Source organism: Chlorocebus sabaeus, chromosome 15 (genome assembly GCF_047675955.1).
Source record: "Chlorocebus sabaeus isolate Y175 chromosome 15, mChlSab1.0.hap1, whole genome shotgun sequence".
Lineage (NCBI taxonomy): Eukaryota > Metazoa > Chordata > Mammalia > Primates > Cercopithecidae > Chlorocebus > Chlorocebus sabaeus.
Window position 1 is genome coordinate 5,615,938 of NC_132918.1, and position 13,224 is coordinate 5,629,161.

The 13,224-nt window shown below is 46.4% G+C and overlaps 1 protein-coding gene across 5 annotated transcripts in view; it reads left to right on the plus strand.

Moving 5' to 3' along the window:
• The window catches only part of ABCC5 (ATP binding cassette subfamily C member 5), a 95,457-nt gene that overhangs the window by 43,858 nt on the left and 38,375 nt on the right, over positions 1-13,224 (plus strand). For all 5 annotated transcript variants that reach the window (XR_012095542.1, XM_007971941.3, XM_007971940.3 and 2 more), the window contains 7 exons: positions 1,036-1,392; positions 4,943-5,014; positions 7,155-7,279; positions 7,393-7,465; positions 9,033-9,236; positions 10,943-11,086; positions 12,766-12,868. Coding sequence is in view for 4 of the 5 variants with exons in the window: in XM_007971941.3 (XP_007970132.1) it covers positions 1,036-1,392; positions 4,943-5,014; positions 7,155-7,279; positions 7,393-7,465; positions 9,033-9,236; positions 10,943-11,086; positions 12,766-12,868 (1,078 nt within the window). In the remaining variant the exon portion in view is untranslated. The remainder of the gene's footprint in view (positions 1-1,035; positions 1,393-4,942; positions 5,015-7,154; positions 7,280-7,392; positions 7,466-9,032; positions 9,237-10,942; positions 11,087-12,765; positions 12,869-13,224) is intronic.

The following is a 13,224-nucleotide window of genomic DNA, read 5'->3' on the forward strand; positions in this document are numbered from 1 at the left end:
CTTCAGCCGGGTGCAGTGGCTCACACCTGTAATCCCAGCACTTCGGGAGGCTGAGGCAGGCAGATCACTTGAGTCCAGGAGCTCAAGACCAGCCTGGCCAACATGGCGAAACCCCATCTCTACAAAAAAATACAAAAATTAGCTGGCATGGTGGCGCATGCCTGTAATTTCAGCTACTTGGGAGGCTGAGGCATGAGAATCTCTTGAACCTGGGTGGTGGAGGTTGCAGTGAGTCGAGATTGTGTCACTGCACTCCTGTCTGGGCAACAGAGCAAGACTCCGTCTCAAAAAAAAAAAAAAAAAAATTGTTTCTTTTAATGTAACTCAGGGTTCTCTGGGAATGAGTGGGAGGAAGGTGTCTTGTTCTCTTCCCAAGGGCTGTTTCTCAGGGAGATACCCTTCACTTCCATGCAAGCCTGTTCATTTGGTTGTTGAACTCTCAAGTTCCAAGGCAAGGCTTTGAAGACATGAGAGTTTCTTGGCAAGAAAATGTTCTCTGTGGTAGATGACACTTTGAGATACTGTTTTCTGACGGTAGCAATGTAAGCCTGTGACAGTCTGTACTCCTAGATACGTGCGGCGCTGTGAGTGTGGGAAGTGGGCAGGCTTTGGGATTCTGCAGGAGGGGTCTGGAAGGAAAACACATAGTGAGCATCTGTACTGGAGGTCAGCATGCCCTTTGCTTTTCCTACCTGCTTTTTACTACTCCTTAGAACAAGGGGCTACATGCCAGTCAGTTAAATGTCATTAGGTCCGCGTTAGGCTGGCTGAGGGGGAGAGGCAGTTTAGCATGTAATTTGTCATGTAGAATATTGGGTCATTGACAAGGCCCCTGGACCTCTTGAGGTTGCCCCACACTCCCGTGACCCCTTGATGGGCCTGAGACTGGCTGCACTAATGAGCTACCTTTTGCCCTTCAGCTTCCTTCCACTGTATAGCCTGATGTGTTTTGCTACGTGAGTGTGCGCCCTAGGCTTGTCTCCCTGGTCTTGATCCAGTGTCTCATCTTTGCACCTCTCTCACAACTCCTATCAGAGTTTGTTTCTAATGGAAGAGGTTCACATGATAAAGAACAAACCAGCCAGTCCTCACATCAAGATAGAGATGAAAAATGCCACCTTGGCATGGGACTCCTCCCACTCCAGTATCCAGAACTCGCCCAAGCTGACCCCCAAAATGAAAAAAGACAAGAGGGCTTCCAGGGGCAAGAAAGAGAAGGTGAGGCAGCTGCAGCGCACTGAGCATCAGGCGGTGCTGGCAGAGCAGAAAGGCCACCTCCTCCTGGACAGTGACGAGCGGCCCAGTCCTGAAGAGGAAGAAGGCAAGCACATCCACCTGGGTCACCTGCGCTTACAGAGGACGCTGCACAGCATCGACCTGGAGATCCAAGAGGTAAGCGGCCCGCCCCCTGCCTCCCCACCCGCACCCCACCACCCCGTGCTGATCTGCCACCGATAGGCGGCTGCTGTTCCTTTTCACAAAGTGCTTTGTGGCTAGGAGTGATTTTGAACTAAAGAGCAAATTAGACCAGCTCTAACTCTAAAAAAACCAGTTAAGTATTTTGCAGCAGAATTGAATAACAACTGATCTTATGAGGTGATAGTTTTATAAGCAAGGAAATGAAACATTCAAGAGGATTTTCCAGGATTTTCCCCTAAAGAGGATTCAGTTTTAGTTGTATGTGAGCTGTGACAGCTATTTCTGATTGTTACCACTCTGTGAGGGTCCTTGTGCAGGAGGCTGTGCATCATACCTGGTGCGTCATAGGTAGTCTCAGGGCTACTGTGACAACAATCGTGTTGTAATTATTTATTCTTAATATAAGTTAAGGATCGTTACGGTAGATGATGTCACAGCCCAGGTAGCATAAGATTAGTCTCAGAGGGCCTCCTGTAGGGAACAGAGATGCCAGGTTCAAGGCTTTTAAAATATAGACTATGTATTTCGGAACCAGCACCATGTTCACAGGTCTGTGTCGTTAGAGGGCCCCAGATGTGTATATATTCATTCATTCAACAGCCATTTTATGAGTATCAAATTCCATGCCAGATGCTGTGGTAGGGCTGGGCATAGAGCTACAAAAACCCAAACAGACAAAAATCCCGTCCTTCGTGGAGTTTACATTCTAGCAGGCACAGACAGGTCATGAGCAAATAAAATATATGACATATCAGATGGTGATAAGGGCTATGACAGAAGGGGACAGAGGCTGGGCATGGTGGCTCATGCCTGTAATCCCAGCACTTTGGGAGGTCAAGGTGGGCAGATCGCTTCAGCCTAGGAGTTCAAGACCAGCCTGGCCAACATGTTGAAACCCTGTCTCTACAAAAAATAGAAAAATTAGCCGGCTGTACGCCTATAGTCCCAGCTACCTGGGAGGCTGAGGCAGGAGAATTGCTTGAGCCCAGGAGGTGTAGGTTACAGTGAGCTGAGATCGCGCCACTGCACTCCAGCCTGGGTGACAGAGTGAGAGACTCAGTGAGACTCAGAGTGAGTCTCAAAAAAAAAAAAAAAATGGTGGGCAGGGAGAGAGTGTGCTGGGGCAAGGAGCAGGTGTGGTTACGACTTGAATAGCTGCCTGAGGGAAAGCGTCATTTAAAAAGTAGTATTTGGGCAAAGATCAAAGGAGATGAGGGAGAGAGCTACCTGGGTATGGGGTGGGTGGGTAAGAACATTCCAGGCCAAAGGAACAGAAACACAGAGACCGCAAGTGGTGAGTGTGCGTGTTATTGGAGTGGAATGAGCGTGGGAGAGAGTAGTGGATGCCAAGGGCAGAGGTGGTGCCTGCCAGAGCCTCTGGTGAGACTTCGACTTTACTCCAAGCGGGAAGAGGAGCCTTTGGAGGATTCACAGCAGAATGACATGATCAGACTTATGTATGAAGAGGATCATTCTGGTTGCTGCAGGGGGAGACAAAGAAGCAAGGAGAACAGTCAAGGCTCTGTTACCACAGTAACCAGGAGAAAGATGAGGATGTCTTAGATCAAGGTTGCTGGTGGGAGGTGGTAAGAAGTGTTTGTCCATGTAACTGGAAGTAGGGAGGAGGAGGTTTGAATGCAGTGTTTATCAAAATCAGCAACTGACCAGAGGCATGGTAAGCCGATCCAGAACTAGACTGAGAAGAGAACAAAAAGCTTCCAGCTTTTGAAAACTATGAGCAAGAAGGGAAGACAGTCTTTAGTGACACCACTTGAAACTATTAGTGTCATTGAAGGGCATGCAAGTCAGTTTCTTTACGTCAGTTAACTCTTTTTTTTTTTTGAGATGGAGTCTGCCTCTGTCGCCCAGGCTAGAGTGCAGTAGCATGATCTCGCCTCACTGCAACCTCTGCCTCCCGGGTTTAAGTGATTCTCCTGCCTCAGCCTCCCGAGTAGCTAGGATTGTAGGCATGTGCCACTGTGCCTGGTTAATTTTTGTATTTTTAGTAGAGACAGGGTTTCACCATGTTGGCCAGGCTTGTCTCGAACTCCTGACCTCAGGTAGTCCGCCTGCCTCAACCTTTCAAAGTGCAGGGATTACAGGCGTGAGCCACTACACCTGGCCTTACTTCAATTAACGCCTAACAGGCTTTTTATTTAGTAACTATTAGCTTGATTATTGAGGCAGCTCTAATACATTGCTAATCAGCTCTATTAGAAAATGATTCCACACGTGCAGCTAAAATGTATTCTTTTACTTTGTATGTTGACCCTCATTCTGCCCTTCAGAGCCCACAGACACATGGGAGACCTTTAGCCATTTGAAGAGAAATCCCTTAATTCTCCCTGGGCCTTCTTTTTAGGGAAGGGAAGGGGAGGTGATGTTTGCCAAGTGTCTTCTGTGCACCAGGCATTTTTCTCATTTTTGGTGTCTCTAAATTAGTCTTCATTTAATCATCAGAATAGCATTTTTCTCACCTAACTGGCCTGAGCAGAGGTTGAACCTGTAAGTTGACCTCCTTGTTGCCACCAGGCAGTAAACCATTCAGTACTCCTGGACCACGTCAAAAACTATTTGTTCAACTATCAGACACTGTACTTAGTTTTACGAGGATACTGCCTTTCCTCAAGGTGCTCAGAGTCCAAAGAAGGAGACAGACACAGTATTAGGTTAAGTCACGGGGCCTAGATCACACTGTTAGCAAGTGCTGGTGAAATTGGGATTCAGATAAAGACCCATCTGCCTCCAGAATCCATGCTCCGTCCATACCACTACTCTCCCTTCCTTCCTGGGGATGCTTGAACCAGCACAGGGCTGTAAACAAGTGACCCTTTTGAAGTCATCTGTCTGTCCCTTGAAAACTTTCAACGCGACTTTGAGAACTCTGTATCTTGCCTAAGGATACTCATTTAGTCATAGACTTGGTTTTCTACTTTTGTGTGGGATTGTTGATATAAATAGTCCTCAGATTTTTGGAAATGTTTTGCAGAAAAATGGAAGCAACAGTGTCCATGGTTTTTATTGAAAATACACGATGTATACACCTTAGAGAAAAATCATAATAAAATGATTTTTTAAGAGTCCTCCCCTCTCTTCTGGAAAACAACAAAAACAAGTAAATAAAGAATATGGGTGGCCAGGTGCGGTGGCTCATGCCTGTAATCCCAGCACTTTGGGAGGCCAAGGCGGGCGGATCATTTGAGGCCAGGAGTTTGAGACCAGTCTGGCCCGGAGTGCGAGAATGATGGTGGGCTGCTGGAATGTGAGAATGATGGTGGGATACTGGAGTGGGTGGCGTGTTTACTTTCCCCAAAGGGCTTCCATTCCTGTTATCTCAGGTGTCTCCGCAGAAACCCATGAGATAGGCAGCTAATGAGTGAGAAAGCAGGTAAGTGGCCTGCTGAGTTATCAGGGTGACAGTTTTATATGCGTAGACTACAGTTAATGTGTTTTTTCCTCAAGTCCTTCGAGATGAGTGGTCAGTAGTATCTCAATGACCCTCCTCTCTGTGTACCTTGTCCAGGGGAAACTGGTTGGAATCTGCGGCAGTGTAGGAAGTGGAAAAACCTCTCTCATTTCAGCCATTTTAGGCCAGGTAAGATTTTTGTTATTGTCCTTTTCTGCTTCTTTGTCTGATTCACAAGAGTCTCAGGAAAAAATGAACAAATTTCCTGAAGAGAGTCAGGAAAGGTGGAAACAAATGAACCCTCAGCCTGCATTGTACTCCCCCAATTCCCCCCAGTTCCACCCCTTCATAGCCTTCTGCCTGGAGGGAGGCTTGGTGGGCGCCTGATGGATGACTGACTGTTGCCTCAGCTGGAGCCATTTGGTTTCATGCCTTCTTTCATTCAGCGTGTATCTATTGAATGCCACAGGTATGCCTGTGTGTTGAAAATGGCAGAGATAAGAGATGAACAGACACCCTACACTGCAGTGCTGCCAACAGAGTTAACCTATAAAGAAGCAGGGCTGACAGCACTCCCAGCCTGTCTGTCAGACAGGACTGTCAGGGTTTGATCTAGAAGCAAAGCCCCTCTGTTTTCTGCCTAATCCCTGAAAGAGTCATGCCCTTGGGGAGTTCATGGTCCAGTGGGGAGCAAGGCCTTGAGGACACACAAGCACATCTCCAGGCAGGGAGTGAACAGCATGCGGGGCCCAGCACACCGTGGCCAGTACTGAGAGTGAGGGACAGGATGGGGCTGGAGTCATGCCGCTGAGACACACTATCATTGCTGTGTTTTAGAACCAAATAATCCAGAAAAAAACAAACAAAAAAAACAAGGCGCCCACATGCTTTTAAACTAGAATTAAATTAACTTGACTTAGATGGTTGAGATGAGCGTAAACTTACGATTATCTCTACTTCCTGATGGATATGCTTTTGTAGTCTCGTGCTTTCTTGTCTTGTTTGGCATCAACTGTCACAGTTGGTGAGTTGTGGTCCTCTTTGAGGGTGGTGGTGCCTGGGGCCATCTGAGTTCAGATCATGGCGGGCAGGGCCACACCTTCTGCTTTATGACACTCTCCAGTGGTGGGGCCCAGCCTTTGGTCTTGTAAAAAGCATCAGACTTCCTAGGTGATTTCTGATGACCAACCAGATTTGGAGGGCCAGTGAGGAAAGACAGAGATGGGGGGAGTGGGAGCAGGAAAGAAAAGGTCAATTCGTAAGTGCTGCTCTGCCATCTACCAATGTGCTCCGTTTTCCAGGGTTGATTAGGCAGTGCTTAGGTTGAAAACCAAGTCAGGCTTTGCTTCTGGACAAATCCTGGCAGCCCTGTCTCTGGCAGGGAAACGGGTTGTGCTGGTCAGCCCTACTTTAACTGTAGTTTACCTCCATTGATAGTGCTGCAGTGTGGGGTGTTTGTGCAGCAGTCAGAAGTGCCAGCTTTCCACAGTAGACCCTCTGAGGGCTTCTGAACCCTTTGAAGTACACATCAGAGTGCTACTAGTTTGTGGTGTATGTAGGTACACCTGTGTGTGTACACGCTGTGTGAGGGTGTTTGAGAAGACCAGCTTATATGAACAAGTACTGCACAGGCTGGTTAGTGAAACTTTGCTTCAAAGCTGTAGCATCCCTAAACCAAGACAAATGTCTACTATCAGTCTCAAACGAAAGAAATCACGGAAGAGGGTAAAATGGATAAGTCAATTCATATCAACCATTGCAACTGAACACAAAATTCAAAGCACATGGCTCATCACTGCTTGTGGGCAGGGAGGGTCCATCATTGGTAAATGGACACTCTGTAAATATTATAAATACTAGGTGATGTCTAACCTGGACTTTTTTTCCCCCTTGGTCCTCATTTTATAGAAGCAACTGGTCTAGCCAGCATCCTAGATAATTGCCGTGGATGAGTTGGCCTACCCCCATGTTGAGGCAGGGATTAGCTGGAAACCCCTACAGCATCCTCTCCAGGAGAATTCTGCAAGAACCTCTTGCTTGTGCTTTTCCTAATTTAAACAGTTTGCACACAGCAAATGGCTGCAGAGGGAAGTGTTTGCTCCTTCAAGTTACGGGTTATGCTGGGCTCCCGTCACACATAAACAAGGAGAACTTTGATTTTTTTTGCTTCTGTAGCTCTCTTTGGAATAAAGGTGGGATCTGGATTTGGGTCCAAAAAGCATCCAGGGAAATTACCAGAGCTAGATTCCACTGTGGAAGGTGGGAGTTCTTTTGGCATGAGGTGATGGTTTTGAGTTATGATGTCATTGGATGATGTCTGTCTCCCTAGATGACACTTCTAGAGGGCAGCATTGCCATCAGTGGAACCTTTGCTTATGTGGCCCAGCAGGCCTGGATCCTCAATGCTACTCTGAGAGACAACATCCTGTTTGGGAAGGAATATGATGAAGAAAGGCAAGGAATGTTTGGCCTCTGTCATGCTTTCCATCTTGGCCGTGTGAGATGCAAGGCAGCCCTAGTCAGCAGCTCCCACCGTGTCCCTGACGCTGTCTCTTTGTGTCCTCCAGGTACAATTCTGTGCTGAACAGCTGCTGCCTGAGGCCTGACCTGGCCATTCTTCCCAGCAGCGACCTGACGGAGGTACAGGCCTTCTGCCCCTGACCAGGCATTTAGCAGAGTGGTGGAGCTGGGCCAGAGCTGCTCCTGGGAGTGCATCTGAAGTACTTGGGAGAAGAGCCTCACAGGGGGTTAGGCTGTCATTAGGCCTTTGTGTTAGGAAAGCATCTGTTAGGGCAGGGATGTTAACACTGCTTGTTTTAAGGTGGTAAGCATTTTCTATGTCTTGGGGATTTTAAACAAAATCCCGTTGTTGACTCAGAGTTGTTTTTTACTCTATCCAGATATTTTTAAAACTACAAGTAAGCGTGTGCATGTTGAGCTTCTTCCTTGAACTTGATTTTGTCAATCTCCTTAACTCAGATAGTTTGTAGAGAGCCCTTTTCTATTAGAAAGAGCCCTTAGAACAAATCCACATTTCTCTGGGTGTCTGTCCTGCAGCGGTTTCCAGAGGCGTGTCTTTGGAACTAATTTGTGCTCTTCAATGTTAAAACTTGTCTCCCATGAATTGCCCTGAAGGTCTCTGGGATTGGCACCTTTATTTAGCTGACTTCAGTTAAATCCCTCAAACCAGATTTGGTGAATGGTTTAATTACTTTAGAGATCCTTAAATCCATGTCCCCAGATCAGCAGCATCAGCATCAGCATCACCTGGGAACTTGTTAGAAACACAAATTCTTAGGCTGTTCTCCAGACCTACTGAATCAGAAACTCTAGGGGTGGAGCGCAAAGGTCTGTTTTAACAAACCCTGCAGGTAATTCTGATGCAACGTCCAGTTTGAAAACCTCTGAATTAATTGAATATTTGACAACTGATTCATTCATTTGATCATTTAGTAACATTTATTAGGTGCTTATTATGTGCCAGTGACATGTGCAGACACTGTTTGGCACTAAGAATATAAAGGAATAAGACAATAATCTGCATGTAAAGAAGTGTACAGTTAAGAGGATGAGATACCCAAACAAACAGGCACAAAATAATCTGATGGAAAAGAGCCCCATCTCTTTGGGGTACTAGCGGGAAGGAGGTTAGGGGAGATTTCAGAGGAGATGATGCCAGAACTGAGCAGACAAAGTAGAGGCAAGCACATGACATTGTCGTGTTCATAATATACACATAATTTCAAATGGCTTAGGTCCCAGGGTGTGGAAGGGGGATTGTGCACTGGAGGCTGAGAATTGCTGGGGAACTGGGTGGCAAAGGGTCTGGTTTGTATGCCATGTTTGGATAGTCGGGGTTTATCCTTTGGGGCTCTTGAAGAATTTTAAGCAGGGGTGGGAGATGGTCAGCTTTGTGTTCTGGAAAGCTCTTCCTGCCATGTGGAGAATGGATTGGAGAGGGGGCATCCGGGTGGAGTGGCAAGACCAGATGTAAGATTGATTGGTACCCAGATGGCAGTGGTAGAGGAACAGGCATCTGGGCAAACTCCCCCACTTCCTGGAAGGATCAGCGTGGCAGTTCATCTGCGGGGAATTGAGAGAAGGAGCTGGTCTGGGTGGGAAAGAAGAGAAGTGACTGGGTGACCCCTACGCGCTGTTCTGGACTGACTTGCGCTGGAGGCTTCACCACACTTCTGGGCTCTTGTAGATTGGAGAGCGAGGAGCCAACCTGAGCGGTGGGCAGCGCCAGAGGATCAGCCTTGCCCGGGCCTTGTATAGTGACAGGAGCATCTACATCCTGGACGACCCCCTCAGTGCCTTAGATGCCCATGTGGGCAACCACATCTTCAATAGTGCTATCCGGAAACATCTCAAGTCCAAGACAGTTCTGTTTGTTACCCACCAGTTACAGGTATGGTGCTTTCTTCTCTCGGCTGCCTGCCTGACTTTGGGAAATCAAAAACAGGGAGGTAGGTTTGCTCCAGGTATCCTTGTGTTATAACTAGAAATTCCTGGAATCAAGGTTTCATTTTCTTGGCAAATTAGCCCCCTGTACCAATAAAGCTCACTGTACCAGTGTAACAGATGGCCATCTAAATCAGAGATCCTTGGAGCATATCAGCTTCTGCATATAGATCAGCAAGCAAAAGGGCTGAGAGGAGCGGGCCAAAAATGGAGTTTGAGTATAAGATAGTTTGGAAAGCATTGTGTTAACATCTCTATGCAAGTGGGAACTGTTTTGGGAAAACAAGCTTTTCTCCCTCTGTCATTCCATGATAAGTAGCCACTTTGGAGAGCAGCTCAAAGATGTTGCCATCTGGTTCACATATGTTGTCACGTTTGGGGGGCAAACCCTCCATTCTGCCAAAGACAGTCATAATTTTGTGTATTTGTGAGTGCAGTGAAAGGGTGTAAATTTAATGCAGGGCTCATATGGCACCATCAGCAGATTCATGTGAAAAACTGGAGGAACTCGGCCAGGCGTGGTGGCTCACGCCTGTAATTCCTGCACTTTGGAAGGCCAAGGCTGGCGGATCACCTGAGGTCAGGAGTTCAAGACCAACTGGTGAAACCCCATCTCTACTAAAAATACAAAAATTATCCCGGTGTGGTGGCACATGCCTGCAATCCCAGCTACTCAGGAGGCCGAGGCAGGAGAATCCCTTGAACCCAGGAGGTGGAGGTTACAGTGAGCTGAGACTGCACCATTGTACTCCAGCCGGGCCACAAGAGCGAGACTCCATCTCAAAAAAAAAAAAAAAGAAAAAGAAAAACTGGAGAAACTGCTCCTTATACTATGTCACGAGGCACAATACACTAAAGTGGGGTTCTCAATGTTGGCACCACTGACATTTTGGACCAGATAGTCCATTGTTGTGCGGGGCTGCTTTGTGCACCCCTGGCCTCTAGCCGCTAGATACCAGTACAGACGGTCGCTGGCTTATAGTTCAACTTACAGTTTTTTGACTTTATGATGGTTCCCATACAACCATTCTGTTTTTCACTTTCAGCGTAGTATTGAAAAAAATTACATGAGATATTGAACACTTTATTATAAAATAGGCTTTGTGTTAGATGATTTTGCCCAACTCTAAGCTAATGTAAGAGTTCTGGGCATGTTTAAGGTAGGCTAGGCTAAGCTCTGATATTTTCAGTTTACTTTGGGTTTATCAGGATGTAAGCCCATTGTAAATTGAGGAGCATCTGTGTACCTCTCCCCCAAGTTGTGACAACCAAAAATGTGTCCAGCTGGGCACGGTGGCTCAGACCTGTAATCCCAGCACTTTGGGAGGCCAAGACGGGTGAATTACCTGCATGGCAAAATGCCGTCTCTACTAAAAATACAAAAAATTAGGCAGGCATGGTGGTGCATGCCGAGGCAGGAGAATCGCTTGAACCCAGGAGGCAGAGGTTGCAGTGAATGGAGATTGCGCCACTGCGCTCCAGCCTGAGGTACAGAGCAAGACTCTGTCTCAAAAAAAAAAACGTCTCGAGATACTGCCAAATGTCTTCTGGGAGGTTAACTCGCCTCCTGTAGAGAACTACTGAACTAAGGTATGGATGTTTGAATGCATTTGCACAAATAGCGTATTGTATTGTCTCTGCCTTTGCCTTCAGTACCTGGTTGATTGTGACGAAGTGATCTTCATGAAAGAGGGTTGTATTACGGAAAGAGGCACCCATGAGGAACTGATGAATTTAAATGGTGACTATGCTACCATTTTTAATAACCTGTTGCTGGGAGATACACCGCCAGTTGAGGTAAGATCTGATGGTGTTTGCATGTGTCCCGTTCTCTCGCTGCAAGGGAAACACAGCTGGAGTGAATGATGGAGAGATCTCAGCTGAATCCAGTGTCTGTGTCTTATTGGCAGGGGCTCTGTTTTCTGGTGAACAGATTGCTATGCCTTAGTTCACATACTGATTCTGCTCTAGGAGAGCAGGATTGTGGGGCTGGTGAGTTGAGGTCTTCTGTCACTAAGAACTTACTAATATGACAATGGCAGGGAGAAGGATATGGGCTCAGTGAGGGCAGAGAAGATGTGTGCTGCTGTTCAGTCACAGTTTCATAAGCTCCATCCCCCTGATTGAAGCATTATGAAGCTCTTTTTAAATAAACAAGTGAATAAAGTGCCAAGGTAGGGAAATTAAATATTGCGTACATTTAAAAGCACTCAGATTGGGCGCTGTGACTCTTGCCTATAATCCCAGCATTTTTGGAGGCTGAGGTGGACAGATTGCTTGATCCCACGAATATGACACCAGCTTGAGCAATGCACATGGAGAAACCCTGTCTTTACAAAAAAAAAAAATACAAAAATTAGCTGGGCGTGATGGCGGGCACCTGTAATCCCAGCTACTTGGGAGGGTGAGGCAGGAGAATCACTTGAACCCAGGAGGCGGAGGTTGCAGTGAGCTGAGACTGCTCAGAGAGCGATCCCATCTCAAGAAAAAAAAAACAAAAAAAGACATAAGAGAAACTTGGAAAGGGGAGCACTAAGTAGTTTCTGTTGTCTCAGGTAGAACCTGAGGCTGTTAATATTGAGTTCCTGTGTGCCCTGTTACAGGCAGTTCTCAGGGGTAGGGCCTGTGTAGGTTGTCACCATGTGAGAGACATCATCTCTGTCCTAGAGGGACTCACAGTGTTCTAGGGAAGACCAATGTGTTTATGCTCTTACAAGCACTTACAAATGTGGCTTAGAACACCATATCACATGTATAGCACTAATGGAGTGCTAAGGGCAAATGGGAGGGTGAGCTTTCCAGGGAGTGTTGCCTCATGAAGAATGGAAGACTTGAATCTCTCTGAATGGGGACAACTGTGACTGTGATTGGGAGAAGGGGAGGGGCATTCCAAGTGGAGGAACAAGTGTGGACAAAGGTAGAGAAACGGGAAATTACAATGTGGTGTAAAGAATGGTGTGAAGTCCAGTGTGGCTTGAGAGTAGGGGCCGTGGACACCAGTGAGATGGGAGAGGAGCTTGCAGGATTAGGGTAGGGCCAGAATATGGAGGTCCTACAGAACCAGGCAGAAAAGCTTATGTTTATCGTGTGGTAGCGGTTGGAAATGATCAGATCTATATATTTGATTTAGTGATGTGGGGGCTCAGAGATAGTAGGAATAGAAATGACCCCATCCCTAAGACCCCGCCCCTAATACTTTGAACAACTTGGAATGGACAAGAACAGAATATAAAAGTTACTGTGTGTGGAGTTTAGTGGCTGGGGAGAGCAAATGTCAGCGGACTAAATTTTAAATCTTAAAAATTTAAGGAGATGAGGAAGTACAAGAAATGAGTATAGGTGACCCTTTTAAAAAGTTGGATGTATCTTTCTTCAGTAATAGCAGCTTGATTGATGATTTCCTAATGTGTATCCTGTGGACATTCATCTGGATGGCTAACGTGACTGGAGACTTTTTTTTTTTTTAATATTATTAGATCAACTCAAAAAAGGAAACCAGTGGTTCACAGAAGAAGTCACAAGACAAGGGTCCTAAAACAGGATCAGTAAAGAAGGAGAAAGCAGTAAAGCCAGAGGAAGGTAATGGCTTTTTTGAAATTTTTAGATTTGTCATCAAAGTTTATCAGAAATTACTTGTGTGGTAAGTAATCCATGATGTTTGATAGCAGTATGTGTACAATAGAAATACCTGGTCTTACAGTTCTGGAAAACAAAGTTCTTATATAATACTGGGAGACCACGAGGCACCTTCTGTTTGCTTAAACAGACCAGGGCAGTAAGAGTCACCTTCAGACCCATGCCTTCTCCTCCTGTGCAGGATGGGGTCAGGTTTAGGTAATTAGAACTGAGTCATCCTGAGTAAGGAAAAATCGAATGGTCGGTACAGGTTCACCCTTCCATCCAGTGATTCACCTCAGCTCATGGAAAGTCCCAAC